The sequence below is a fragment of the Lithobates pipiens genome, unplaced genomic scaffold (assembly GCF_037356315.1).
Source record: "Lithobates pipiens isolate NorthernLeopardFrog02 unplaced genomic scaffold, aLitPip1_a1.2 Scaffold_8, whole genome shotgun sequence".
Classification (NCBI taxonomy): Eukaryota; Metazoa; Chordata; class Amphibia; order Anura; family Ranidae; genus Lithobates; species Lithobates pipiens.
Genome location: NW_027507903.1, coordinates 499,220,392 through 499,234,584, shown reverse-complemented (window position 1 = coordinate 499,234,584; position 14,193 = coordinate 499,220,392). Strand labels below are relative to the sequence as shown.

Below are 14,193 nucleotides of genomic sequence, written 5' to 3'. Positions count from 1 at the left end.
TCAGAAAGAGCCTGGAGGCTCAGTTGAAAGACACCAAATGAATCTATACTCATACAGTATTGCAGGACCGGCTGCGAAATACTGGTACCGGATGATAGCTCTCTAAATTTATCTACATCCTTCAGTTACATTTAAGTCTGTGGCAGAGACTTTATTCACAAGTGTTCTACATCCAAGTCTGTGGCAGAGACTTTATTCACTAGCATTCTATATCCAAGTCTGTGGCAAAGACTTTGTTCAAGCATTCTATATGCAAGTCTGTGGCAGAGGCTTCGCTTTACTCAAACTCTCTATCGGCTGCTAGGCCTATTGAGAGGAGGTATATCCGGTAGCTGCGAGGATCCAGTTGTGAGCAGTAATTCTCTGGATTTCTATAGTGAGAGACTTCCTATCTAATGCAGTTCCAAGAGTATCTGAACTTCCTACCTAACCCTCTACCCTTCATTGAGAGACTGTTCTGTCTACTTGTCAAATAAATATACTAAAAGTGGATCCAGTGTCAGTTTCTGCAGTTCTTTGGGCCGTTTACCTTTGGGCAACCTCTAGACGTACAGGAGGCCAAGAAGGTAATGGTAAGCCCAATCAAACCAGCCGCTCCTTCGGGGGTCAGTGCTACACTAGGAAACATGTAGTTTACACTCTCCACTAGGTATTATAATGATATCCAGGAAACGGCCGACCATAATAGGTGTCACTCTCCCACAAGAGGGATATCATCAGAGGCCTTACTACCACTTTAAAGACACCCCAAACACAGGTCGCAAAGGCAGTGTGTTTCACCACACCTGATCACATGGTACTGAAGTAGCAGAGTTTCAAAAGTTGTGCATGCACTACTTTTGGTGCAGTGAGATTTTAGCCCATTCAAAATGAGTGAGCTGAAATTGCACTGCACAGAACTGCAAATGAATTGCACTGGAGCGCACGTCGTGTTCCTGTGCAATACCCAATGTGAATCAGCCTGTACTGTATACACTCCTAGAGAAATACAAAATAAACATGACAAGATATTTACTGTATAAGTATTTTTCTGTGAAAGTGTTCACACTTGGCTATAGTCCCACAAGTCATTCCCACAAGCCAGACTCACATCTATCCAAGTCCACTATTGTCTGTTTAAAAGGATAGAAAATATAGGATTCATAAGATAAACAAACAAACAAAAAAAAACCCATACATATTGAGCTCTATGCTGCAGCTGCCCCACATCAGCTCTAAGCCCAAGACTGGAGCAATCACATGACCGCTGATTGCTCAGTTCTAGTCACCTCTAAGTGGAGAGCGGTGACAGTCAGTCACTGCTCTCTGCTATGCCCCCCGTCCCCCCCTCCCAACCCAGAACTCACTGGAAGGCTGGGCTGGGTGCAGCTGTCTTTGGCTTATGGCCTCACACTGAGAGCTGGAGCCAGCTGTCAATTGGGCAGCTGAGTGGATTCTGACAATATGGCTGGAATCCTTCCAGAGCCTTGGCACCAGACTTAGCTGACTTGGAGGGCCACATCTTTTTACGAAAGTATGTTCCTGTCTTAGACTTGGTGTTGGAAAACTGGGAAGGATGAAAAACTCTTCCCAACTTCTGAAGTAGATTAACTGGTAGAGACATGAGCTTTCTTCGTCTGGATGTACTCCTGGATGTAATTTTATTTGAAGAGGGACCAATAAGGTGTCTGCCCTAAAAAAATTTAAATGCATTCATGCAGTAAGGCTGTGGGCGAAGGGTCCAATTGATTAAGGACAGAGGGATCCACAAGGATGGAGCTGGGATTTCGGGCCATATGTTTGGTTTAGACAGCAATGGTCTGACAGCCATAGACACAACCATGGGTTGCATGGCCGGGCCCACCAAGGCCAAAATAGCCTTAAGAGGGAATCTAAGCTCTTATCTACCATGTCCTTGAACAAAGGACTATCCTCCATGGGACTGCAAGGGTCTTTTTAGGGCCAGATAGACTCCAGGAAGCTCCCATTTGCTAAAGGAAACTTTCCTAAAAAATAAAAAAAACAAACAAAAAAAACCCCCAAATTTTCTGTGTGGGAAAATTCTCCATACAGGACATGTTTAACTAGACCACCAGCTTTCCCTAAAGCTAAAGTACCACTTCAGTAAGCGCAGCAATAGTCTCAATAGCTTATGAGAACGTTCTATAGCAGTCTGGCATGGCTTCTACAGAGGAGATGTACTAAAGCTCCATGCTCATTGTTGCATCCAGTGCATTCAGGATCTGATCTTACCCCCATAGAGGCCAATCTGGCAGGTGTATAATGCACTCTTAGTAGAATGTACAGCTGTGACAAACATTGAGCCACAATCAGGGAGCACTGGGGAACTGCCTGTAGGGCCTCCTCCCAGTGGTCTTCCTCGAAAGCGCCCACATCCAATTCCCACCGCAACACCATTTTAAGAGGGATATCACCATGGAAAAGGCCGAGAAGCATGGCGTAGCTACAGGAAATAAATCCTTTGTATGTTGTAACCTCAAATGAGTATTTGAATAAAAGTGTGGGATCCAAGGACCACTGGTCCCCATCTCCCTGTGCCCTAATCACATGCTGAAGCTGCATGTAATAAAAATGCATTGAGGCTGGAAGCCTGAAGGCCTCCTTAAGCTCTGAAAAGGGCCTCAGTTTTCCCTCCCAGAAAATGTGGGACAAATGAGACACATCAAACTGTGGCATAGGATAATTTTGCTAGTTCAGAGAAGTGGTTATTCCATATGGGACTGTATTTAGTGAATCCCTGTACCCCTTGCATTGTTCTCGCCTTGTTCCAGACTTTTTGCATGAGTGCATAAGTAGGGTAAAGCCTGTGAGACTTGCTAAAATGCAAGGCTTCCAGACCATCCTCCACCCTCGACCCCGTTGTAAAGGTGAGTAGTGTGGAAGAAGAGTTCACTAAATTCAGGTGTGATGCCCATTGAGGGCTCACTGCCTTCGCTATATGTTGTAACTGGGAGGCTAAATATAGCCAGGGGTTAGGCAGAGCCAATCCTCCAGCATCTTTTGGACGCTGTAGCTGCTTTAGTTTTATTCTTGCTGGTTTAGATTGCCAAAGGAATGACCTAAAGTTTGAGTTTATAATACTGAATTTTTTCAAGGAGATGACCATTGGGGTGTTATGCAGCACATAGAGTAACTGTGGCATCACAATCATTTTTATAAGGTTTACCTGTCCTGCAAGAGATATCTTAAGCTTACTCTACACTTTAAACTTATCTCTACAGCAATGCAGCAAAGGGGATAAGTTAAGTCTGATATAGTCAAGCAGGCGGGGGGTCACCTGTATACCCAAGTATCTAAATAAGCCTGAAAGTGGGATGTCCTGTATGGTTCGCACCAATGGATCAGCCGTTGCATCCAGCAGCATAAGGGAGGATTTAGTCCAAGTTATAATTAGACCTAAGTATTTCCCAAACTCTCTTATCAACAGCATTGTCTCCCACAGAGAAGTTGACATGTCACCAAGGAATAGCATTGTATCATCAGCATACATCATTTTTTTCATGCAGTTTCCCATATCTAAAGCCCTGTATAGAGGAATTGGAGCGTACCAAGGCAGCCAAAGGCTCTATGGCCAGGGCAAACAGAAGGGGCAGGGGGCACGCCTCCCTCTCTGATGTGTGCTATCGGCTAAGAAAACAGCAACTGGACACACGAGATAAAACAGTCACCGAAGCTTAATTTGCGCATGACTGTCCAAAGATAGTCCCACTCAATGCTATCAAAAGCTTTATGTGCGTCGAGGGACAGTAATGCCCTGTTTTCACCATTATCCGCTGGAGACTGGATATTGAGGCAAAGCTGTTGCAAATTAATGGCTGTTGATTTTTGAGGCATGAAACCGGATTGGTCCAAATGGATAATTGAGGAGATTACTTTAAGGCGAAGCGCCAAAACTTTCGCTAAAATCTTGACGTCATTTTGCAAAAGGGAAATAGGGCGGTAGGAACCTGGGTGAAGGGGGTCTTTATGTGGCTCTAGACAGACTGGGGGAGCTCCCCCTTTTTCCTAGCTGCATTGAACACTTTCAGCAGTCTGGGTAGTATGCATTCTGTATATTGCTTATAAACCTCTATAGGTATACCGTCAATCCCTGGGGCCTTGGAATTGGGAAATGCACCGGTTGCCATTTGCAGCTCCTTCAGAGTTAAGGGAGCATCTAATAGCTTCCTAGATGAGGAAGACATGTGAGGAAGTTGTACATTATCCAGATACCAATTGAGGCAATCTGTGGTATAGTTTTGTTCAAGGGGACTTAGTTACTTGCCCTGCATCAGTGCGCAATGCTCCAATAGATGGGGACATTTGCTGTGCATGGGCTAGTTTGGCTAGGAGGCGACCCGTGTGTTTCCTCCACCTCATAAAAGACCGACCTGTTAAAAAATCTCTTGTTTTCTGCTGCAGAGTCATGCAGTTCAAAGCCTCCAACCATACATTTTTATTACTGTCTGTGGTGTTTTCAGCAAAGGCCTTCTCAGAGTCTACTGCCAACCATTCCATATCCTCCCTCTGAGCATTGGTGTTGCGTTTAATCACTTGAAACTCTCTAATAAAGATTCCTCTGAGCATCGCCTTAAAGGCTTCCGAAGTAATATTAGTATTTACCTCCTCAGTATGGCTGCGCCAAAAGTCTAGTATTTGCATCACAATTTGCTCATGTGAGGGGGAGAGATGGAGCCAGAAAGCGTTTGCAGTCTGCCATGGCTGATGGGCTGCTGAATGACCAAAAGAAGGATTAAGGAATGGGGCAACAATCAGAATAAAAAGGGTACCAGGGCTCTGAGCACATTTACTACCACCCCAAGGGAGCAAAAGGCTGTGCCTTACATAATGAACCCATCTGACCCTTTATTCTTGCACTTGTGATCTGCCATGCCTGTGAGAATTGTCCCCAGAGGTGTACTCACAACCTCCCTAGCAGTGGAACAGGATGGGGATACTTGAGTTCAAGCATTGTAGGCCACTGTAACCCAGGCATTGTGAAAGAGTAGATGGGCAGTAACATGCCCTCTGAGAAGGAACCAGATGTTGTCGGTCTGGAGTCTCAAATGCAAAGAGGAAGAGATAACTGTGCAAACCCAGTAACTTCTGTGAGAACAAGGCAGGGCAGAAGGTGATTTGGGTCAAACAGGTGTAGTGGTGCCTATTTGTGTAAGAGCACTAAGGCACCACTCAGTGGATGGGTGCATACACAATAGTGCTGCACCAGGCATACTCGAGGTGAAACTGGTGCAAAGTTTACAGTGGGGGACAGGGATTCCAATACACCCAAAAGGAAAAGCTGATCTGGGCATCCTAAGCCTGAATGTTTAGAGGGCTTCTGCCTTGTCCTCGCATCAGTGATATCAATTATTCAGATATTAAACCCATCCTGGCTTTGTCATTCACGATAGGCATACTATTGCAAGAGTCTTCAGAAACTGGGCTATGCATCTGTAAAGCACCCTGAGGCTAACTCCACACATTGAAGTACGTGCCAAGGTGCGTTTTCCCTGAAGGATCCAGTGCAAAGCAAGGTGGCCCTTCATCTTTCAACAAGCAGTGTTGTCACCTAAGGACAAAAGTAAAACAAAATAAAAAAAGCCACGGCTAGCTGAGAGTGAAAGGGGTTAAATAGAGGAATTTCCCTGCTACCTTCCAGTGTCCAATAACCCAAAAGGTACTTGCATATAACCATATAACGCAGTCAATGATTTAACGAAGCCCATGTCATGTACAGTACCATCAGGAAAACCCAATTTTCTTTGTTTATTGAAGGACAAAAGAGGTCTTAAACCTTTGGGTAATCAAAAAAAAAGTGCAGTTGAGGGGTAGGCAACACAACAAACAATTGCTTACAAGCCCAAAAAAATAGGAAATGCAACCGCTTGTAACAAAGTTAATAGTGTCCAAAAAAATAAAATAGAAAGGTGGTGAGAGTTAGACATTGGTTTAGACCCAGCTGGCAAAAAAACAGGAGAAAAATTGAAGCCCCGGAGACTGACACCAAGTGAAGTATGCCTTCCAAGCCTGACAATAGACTTTGCAAGAAGTAGATGTGTCAATTTTAGTATCATAGGGATCACAGTCTCAGATAAGCCTGTACTTCAGAAGTTGGGTGTCAACAGCCATGCCTTTAAAATCAGTGACCATAAAGCAGGATGGCAAATCATTTGTTGAGACAGAAGATCCTTATGATCAGGTAGAGCCTATGGAACATCTTCTAAAACTCTTACTAGGTCAGCATACACATCCACTTGGGCCAGTCTGAAGCAAAGAGGCACCCTGGAACTCCCTTCAGTTTGGTCCTGTGAAACACATAAATCAGGGTGTAATGATCCCAATGAGCCACCGGGGTATCCACTGCTTCTGATAAAGAATCCCCCTACCTGTGTCTCTGTCCAGTTTGGTGAACCGGGAACTCCACATCCAGTATTCCCCACCTCCGACACAGGTCCTCAGTGTAGGGACCACTCCCAGTCCAGGCGCTATTGGCTGGGAAGTCTGCCTCCTAATTGTCTACACCTGGGATGCACATGGTGGACAAGACTGGACCATGAAGTTCTGCCCAAGAGAGGATCCAATCTACATCTCTTGCCCCCACCTTGATGTACACCACTGCAATGGCATTGGCTGAATTTGGATTGAATCACCCTCCAAGCAGGAAGGTCCAATGCTACAGACAGTTAAATCACTTGAAGTTCTAGGATGTAACTTGGGAGAAGAGATTGCGATCATGACCAATTCCCCTGAACCAATAGGCCCTTTCCCAGCCAAACAGGCTGGAATCCATTGTGTCTTCCAGAAGAAGTGGAAGGAGGGACTTCTCCGATTCCAGAGATAGAAAACCAGGAACAGCGTGGTCTATGGTGTGAAATGCATTGGTTTGTCCAGAGACTTGAATGACTTGTCCTACAGTAAACAGGGTGTTGTGCTGTAAAAGTCTGGAATGAAACTGCAAATGGAACTGCCTTGAAGGAGGCTACCAATAAAAACAGGACTTGCATGCAAAAGCTGAGAGTTGGAAGACTCCTGGATTGGGGAGCTTGAATCTGAGATCAGACAGAGTAAAGTTTCTCCTGTGGAAAATATACTCTGACCTGAGTTGTGTCCAAGACTAGACCAGATACTTCAACCAATGAGTTGATTCCAGTACCAATTTTTGAAAATCCAGGATCCAACCAAACCATTGCAATGTTTGGACAGTCAAAACCACACTGTCTGAGACTAACTCATGATGATTGGACAGCAGTTGGTGTCCAAATATCCAACAATGAAGATGCCATAAGCGTGCAATAGGGCAAATGCTGGTGCCAGAACCTTGGTGAACACCTGAGGTATGAAAGAGAAACTGAAGGAGAGGGCCATGAACTGGTAGCATAAGGTCTCAACAGAAAAACATAGGAAATACTAATGCACTGGAAAGGTGTGGATATGCAGGTATACGACCTGTACAAAATCTTGGAGAAAATATGAAGACTATGACCTTGTTGATTCCAATGCCAAATTTCTGGGCTCTAAGTGAATAAAACTTTGAAATCCAAGATGAAGCAGATGCTCTCTTGGGTTTGGGAGTGGTGAACAGGTTGGTGTAAAATCCATAAAGCGGAGTTCCGTTAAAAAAATAAAAATAAAATTAAAAGTCAGCAGCTACAAATACTGCAGCTGCTGACTTAATAATCTGATACTTACTTGTCCCAGAGTTCACCGATGCGGGGGTTCGAAGCCCTGCTAGTCTCTCCCTCCACTCGGCGGCGCCAGCATTTTAACTGTGGGTGCCCGTCTGTGGCTTCACAGCCAGGCACCAACTGCCCATGCGTGAGCCGCGTCGTGCCAGAAGAATGACAAGAGGGAGGGGGGAGAGGCGATCTCCCTTCCTGCACAGAGGGAAGGGACATCAGGAGCCCAGGCGCCAAACTACGAGGCAACTCCTAGCAACAGGCATTTCTCCAAATTTAATTTTTTTTTAAGCACATTAATAATTTATTTTTGAAGTGGAACTCCACTTAAAACACGTTTTGCCACAGAACTGGCGCAATGATACCTAGATCCAGAAGACCCAACAGGGCTCAAAGGAGATCTGCTAATCTGTGCAGTCTCACAGGAAAGTTGGAGGTGAGAAAACCAAGAAGGTGGCAGGAAGTGACACTCCAGTTTGTAGCCCTAGCATACCACCTCCTGCACAAACATGCCTCAGATGCAAGCATTCCAAGTGTCCACAAACAATAGCAAACTTCACTCAACTCCAGAAAGTGCCCTAATGTTGAGGAAGGCTTGTCAATGGATTTTTCAGACTGAGTGTCAGGACTTTTAGGTAGACTGGGAGCTTGGGGGGATCTTGATATGAGGGGTGGGGGAGTGGAGAAACAAAAAATGAATAAATAAAAAGTTGACTTACCCTGTAAATTAAAATTTTTGGGAGTACAGCACAGGACACAGAGTATTCATATGTCATGGGTTAAAGGCGTGTAACCTTCAGAGGACTGGCCACCGGCAAAGCTCCCTGGGCGCCTCACCTATAACCCCAACCCATTCCTCAAGTTCTCAGTTTTGTAGCAAGCAATGGAGTGTAAACCAAGGAATGGAAGGGAGGACAGCCTGTGTCATGTGATGTACTCCAAAATACAGAATTTATGGGCAAGACAAAATTCCTCTCATCTAATCATACAGTACAGGACACTGGCAGAATATTCATACACCATGGGACATCCCAAGCAATGAATAAGAAGGGTGGGCAACAAAGAGGTAAACAGAACTGTACCAACAGGCCCAAACAACAAGGGTCAAAAGACCCAACCCCAGAGTGCCCCTGCAAGAAACTTGTGACCAAAACCTGCATCAGTAAAAGATTGGACAACCACCTGGAAAACCTTTGAAAAGTATAACCAGAAGACCAGGTGGCAGCTTTACACAACTGAGATGCAGAGGCTTGGTGCCAAAATGCCCAGAAACCCCCACCAAACTGGTAAAATGGGTGTGCAAAAGTGTGGGAGGAGACTTCTTTGAGAATGTAAGCTTTTACAATCAGATTACAAATCAATCGTTCAATGATGGACTTTGAACCAGGGTGCCACTTGTGAGGTTCCAAAAACAGGATAAAAACAGGGAATCTGTCTGATTATAGCAGTAGCCTTTGAGGTATGCTCTAATGCAGGGGTGTCCAAACTTTTTTCAAAGAGGGCCAGATTTCATGAAGTGAACATGCGTGAGGGCCGACCATTTTACCTGACATTTTTTGAACCATTAAATGCAAATTAAATATTTCATGCAAAGTTTATTGCAAACGGCATACTATTCATTTCATAACACTGATGACAATATATGATGATAGATACGGTAAATATATTATATTAGAGATAGAGATTATATATCTATCTTCTCTTCTCTGCTCAGGGTAACGATGAGCAGAGAGGAGGAAATATATATATCTCTCGTTCGCTCTCTCAAAAGGAAAGGAACCGCGTTCCGGCTTGATGTGGCCCCCCAAGTATAATCATCTATGGCCCCCAAAGCTTGAGTGTGTTATGTTTTTTATGCTGTTAATATATCCATCTTCGTTAGCCTGACAAATCCCGAGCTCCACGCTCATTCTTAGTATGAGCCGGGGCGTGTGGCTGGGCGTGTTAACAAGTCTATGTGCCCGAGCCCGCAAGGAAGCTGACAGCACGCAGCGCCACCACCAATCACAGGCACTGTGACATTTCCCCGATCTAGGCATCTGCGGACTGCGCCCAGCCACATGCCCCCCAGCTCATACTAAGATCACAGGCACAAATCACAGGCACTGGAATAGTCACAATGCCTGTGATTGGCTCTTTGTGCTGTCAGCTTTATGCGCGCGGCACTCTGGATTTGTCAGGTTAAAGAAGATAGATATATTAACAGCGTAAAAAACATAACATACTCGAGCTCTGGGGGCCACAGATATATATATATATGCAAATTCCAAGTGGGAGCCACATCAAACCGGAATGCGGGCTGCAAATGGCCCGCGGGCCGGACTTTGGTCATGCCTGCTCTAACTCTAAAAGGTGGTTGCTGCAGGGCAATGAAGCACAGGTTCCTGTAAGGGGGGTGTAATACAAAATACACCTTGAAGAAAGGTTCTTACAAGGGAGAGTGAAGCCAGATGCCTTTGAAACCTGCCCTTTCAGAGTGCTTAAGACCAAGTTTGCAGATCGGTTTGCAGGAAAGACAGAATGTGAAGCGTAGTAATCTCTAGGACTGAATATCCTGTGTTAACACCTGGAAAATAAGGATTTCCAGGTGCAATAATAGATTTTTCAGGCTTTACTTGCTTTTTAGCAACATAGGAATCAGACTCAGAAACCGCCATCATTTAAGACCTGGGTTTCAACAGCCATGTCCCATTATAGCCAGAGACTGAGGAGCAGGATGGAATAGATGATCTTGAAATAGCAGATCTGGTCTGTTGGAAAGAGGCCAGGGATCATCTGCCATTAGTCAGTATGTCTGTGCGCCAGGTTCTTCTGGGCCAGTTTGGTACAATTAGAATCAGTTTTCTTCTCAATATATTTTCGTTAGCAGATAAGGTGGGATTTGCACTGGAGGAAAGTGTATATTAGCCTGCACAGAGACAAGGAGATTATCAAGTCATTCACGTATTCTTTTCTCAGAGCAATTACTCACCTTGCAGATTTCATGCAAAATTCTGCATTTTGAAGGAGTTTATTGACGGATTTTAAATCCAGAATAGAACTAATACCACTGTTGGGCTTTGGTACCATAAACAGGTTTGAGTAGAATCCTTTGAACCTGTCTTGTGGCAGTACTGGCATGACTCCCCGCATTTGTGGGTTGTGCCAGAAAAACAGGTCCGATCCATGGAGGTCCTATCTCGCAACTTAAGGCCCCTTTCACACAGCGGCGGGAGCGGCGCCGGCGGTAAAGCCGTCATTTTAGCAGCAGTCTGCGGCCGCTAGCGGGTGGTTTTAACCCCCGCAAGCGGCCAAAAAAGGGTTAAAACCACCCTCAAAGCGCCGCTTTAGCCGCGCTGCCCCATTGATTTCAATGGGTAGGAGCGGTGAATACACCACTCCTTTCACCGATCCAAAGATGCGGCTAGCAGGACTTTTTTCACCGTCCTGCTAGAGCACCACTCCAGTGTGAAAGCCCTCAGGCTTTCACACTGGAGTGAAAGGGGCCGTTTTTTTCAGGCGCTATTTTTAGCGATGTAGCGCCTAAAAACCGCCCCAGTGTGAAAGCGGCCTAAAGGACTTAAAAGGATCCGCTACTGACGACTTGATGCCAGATACAATAGCAAACATTTAGGTGTCTAGTGGAATCCATGCCTGAACAAATGAGAGCTGTTTTGGCAGCAAAAGGGGACCTACTTAATACGTGGGTGGTCAAAATGTTATGACTGAGCGGTGTACTCTATATACAGTATTTATTATTAAGTGGACAATTTTTTGTACTACATCATGGCTGTACAAGTTAAAGAGCAAAGCAATGTATATCTGGGCTCTGTTTGTTACTGTAGTGGAGCGAGAGAGAGTGCTGCAATCGCTAAATACTCTTCTAAAGTACTACAGAGGCCATATTTGAATGTGAAGATGTTTACTGAATATTTACTACTTATGGTAGCTTGGGAAGTTCTGGCTTCACTTTTGGTTTTTAGCTATAAACGTTACTTATAAGGCTGAATAGCGAGACATTAAAAGTTTGGGAAAAACACTTTAAAGTGGTTGTATACCCACTTTTTTTAACTTTTACCTACAGGAAAGCCTATAATAAGGCTTACCTGTAGGTAAAAAAAATATCTCCTAAACCTGTACGGTTTAGGAGATATTCCCCTCGGTATGCGCCGCTGACTGCAGCGGCGCATGCGCACAAGGGGGTTCTCTCCGTGAAAATCCGGCAGCGCTCGTCCGGCCGGATTTAAATCTCCCGCGCGCATGTGCGGGAGTGACGATATCGCGGCTCCGGCCACTCACAGCGCCGGAGCCGCGATACCCGGAAGAGACGCCGAGGGAGCATGTCGGCTCCCTCGGCGTGGATCGGGCGAGATGTCGGGGCCTCGTTCTAAGGTAAGCATTTCATAATGAGCTAGTATGCGGTGCATACTAGCTCATTATGCCTTTTGCTTTGCAGGTTTAAAAAAAAAAAAAAAAAAATTGCGGGTTTACTACCGCTTTAAATGAAAATTCTCCTACACTTCTGCCTTGGAAACCACTTGTGTGCATGGCACTGAAGTAAGGCTTGCATGATAAGGATGCAGTGTATGCTACAGAGCCATCAAGATATATAAAACCAGGAACCGGCATATATAATGGTACAGGGAAATCCTATTTACCTGGTTTACATTGCTGGTCCTGCTCAGGGTCCAGGTCTTGCTTGTCACAGTGGGCACACCTCTGAAAGGGTCTTCGGGGTCCTGTGCCATAGGAGTGGACTACAGTCCGGGACCTGTATAGCACCCTATGGCTAACTAAACTCATTACACCATGTGCCAAGGTGATCGCTGAATGCGGTATGCAGTGCACGAAGCAAACATTACAGGCCGACCCTACTGCCACAGGGACCAGTTCCTAAGATGTACTTGAGGGGAACCAACCCAGAAACTGCTAGTAAACTATAAAGGCACTATTTAGTCAGATCTTTATAGATAGAGGTAAACAAAACCTGGTGAGAAAGAGCAGGAAAGAAGAGAAGGCACCCCATCATCTAAGGACACATGAAAAGAACTGAAGCCTCACTAAGTGGGCAAGGTTTTAATTGTACACTAGGGGATGAACCCAGCAAAGCTTTTGCCAGTGTCCAATTACCTAAAGGTAGCAGCATATAACCCATGGTCTATGAATCAGTTCCTGTGTCCTGCTATGATAAAGAAAATGGCACAGATGAAGAAAAAATGTCCATCATCCTAGGACACTAGCAAAAAGGCATCCTGAAAGCGAGTTACCCTGGGCTGGCCTACAGTTTTGTTTGCCATTGTCCAATTCTCATGTAGGTATAAGTCTAATCTGAGAGTTAAAGACGTCTTGTGTTGCTCAATAAACAAAGAAATTCCATGTCCAAACTTGGGGCAGGGGTGGCATACTAGGGCAGTGATACCCAATCTACCGCCAAAGTTTGTCAAAAGAGAATGGGTAGCTATGTCCTTGATTTTAGGTATCTGTTGTGAACAATGGGTCTAGCTGAAACACTAGTACTCAACCCTTTGACCGTATAGTGTACAAGAAACGTGCCCTGATCACTTGCCATAGTACCAACTAATCATTTAGTAATGTGAGGGAGAGGTCTGTGTTCAAATGGATCAGCATGAGAAAACCATATTGAAATGTACACGTTTTTTTTTTTTAATTAGCATGAAGTGGTGGTAAAAAATGTCATACAATTTATTTTAGTACAATTGGATATCCAAAAAAGGTGAAAAAGTCTGTCCATAATTTAGAAAGTAGAAAATAATTCTAGAACATTCTGGTGCGAGTTATTTCAGATCACGCTCTGGATACTCGAAGAAGGCCTCTTATTCTCCTGACCAAAGCCTGGATGAAGCTGTGCCGAGATCGAACTTTGCAGTAGACACTCTCAATGTCCAGCAGGCGCTTCTGCAAGGATTCCCCGAAAACATTAGCACCTTCTCTATGCAGCTGATTGGGGCGGAATAAAAAAAAAAAAAAAAAAAAAGGAAGAGATTAGTATGGGCAATTTTATTTAGTTTCAGAGATTTAAATCTACTGCAGTCCGACTTTTTGTTCACACATATTTCTATGACCAAGACTTAGCACTCAGGAGAGCAATCTCACCTACCTATTGAAAAATGTCATCATATTCTTTTGTAGTTTCTGCTCCTCTTTTAGGTAGCATCAAGGGTATATTAGACCCCTAATGTCACCTCTGCACTGAGGTTAATCAAGCACAGATTGGGTTTAAGTGGCTTCCTCCTTGGTAACAGTGCTAAAGACAGCTCTGAACCCGGAAGTGACGAAATGGAGGAACATCTATGGCTTAAACTTGCCACAGACATCCTGGGCCTGCAGAAGGGACAGCGGAGCCCAGGATACACAGTGAGGTTGTCAGGATTGAGTGTTGGGGGGCAAAGTATGTTCTGGTGTATGTGGAAGTGATGAGGCAGCTTTGCAGCCACTCATCTCACTTCCATTAGAAAGCCAACAGTTGGCTGATGAAGCGTGAACACACTCCCAAATACTATAGCAGCCGGGTGTGTTCACAGGCCCGTGACGTTTCCAA

The 14,193-nt window shown here is 44.8% G+C and overlaps 1 protein-coding gene across 2 annotated transcripts in view; it reads right to left on the bottom strand.

The window, feature by feature from the left end:
- Nucleotides 1-13,274: 13,274 nt before the first annotated feature.
- The window catches only part of NUP205 (nucleoporin 205), a 133,404-nt gene continuing 132,485 nt past the window's right edge, over nucleotides 13,275-14,193 (bottom strand). For both annotated transcript variants that reach the window (XM_077469197.1, XM_077469196.1), the window contains exon 43: nucleotides 13,275-13,592. In XM_077469197.1, coding sequence (XP_077325323.1) covers nucleotides 13,440-13,592 — 153 coding nt within the window. In that variant the 3' untranslated portion in view covers nucleotides 13,275-13,439. The remainder of the gene's footprint in view (nucleotides 13,593-14,193) is intronic.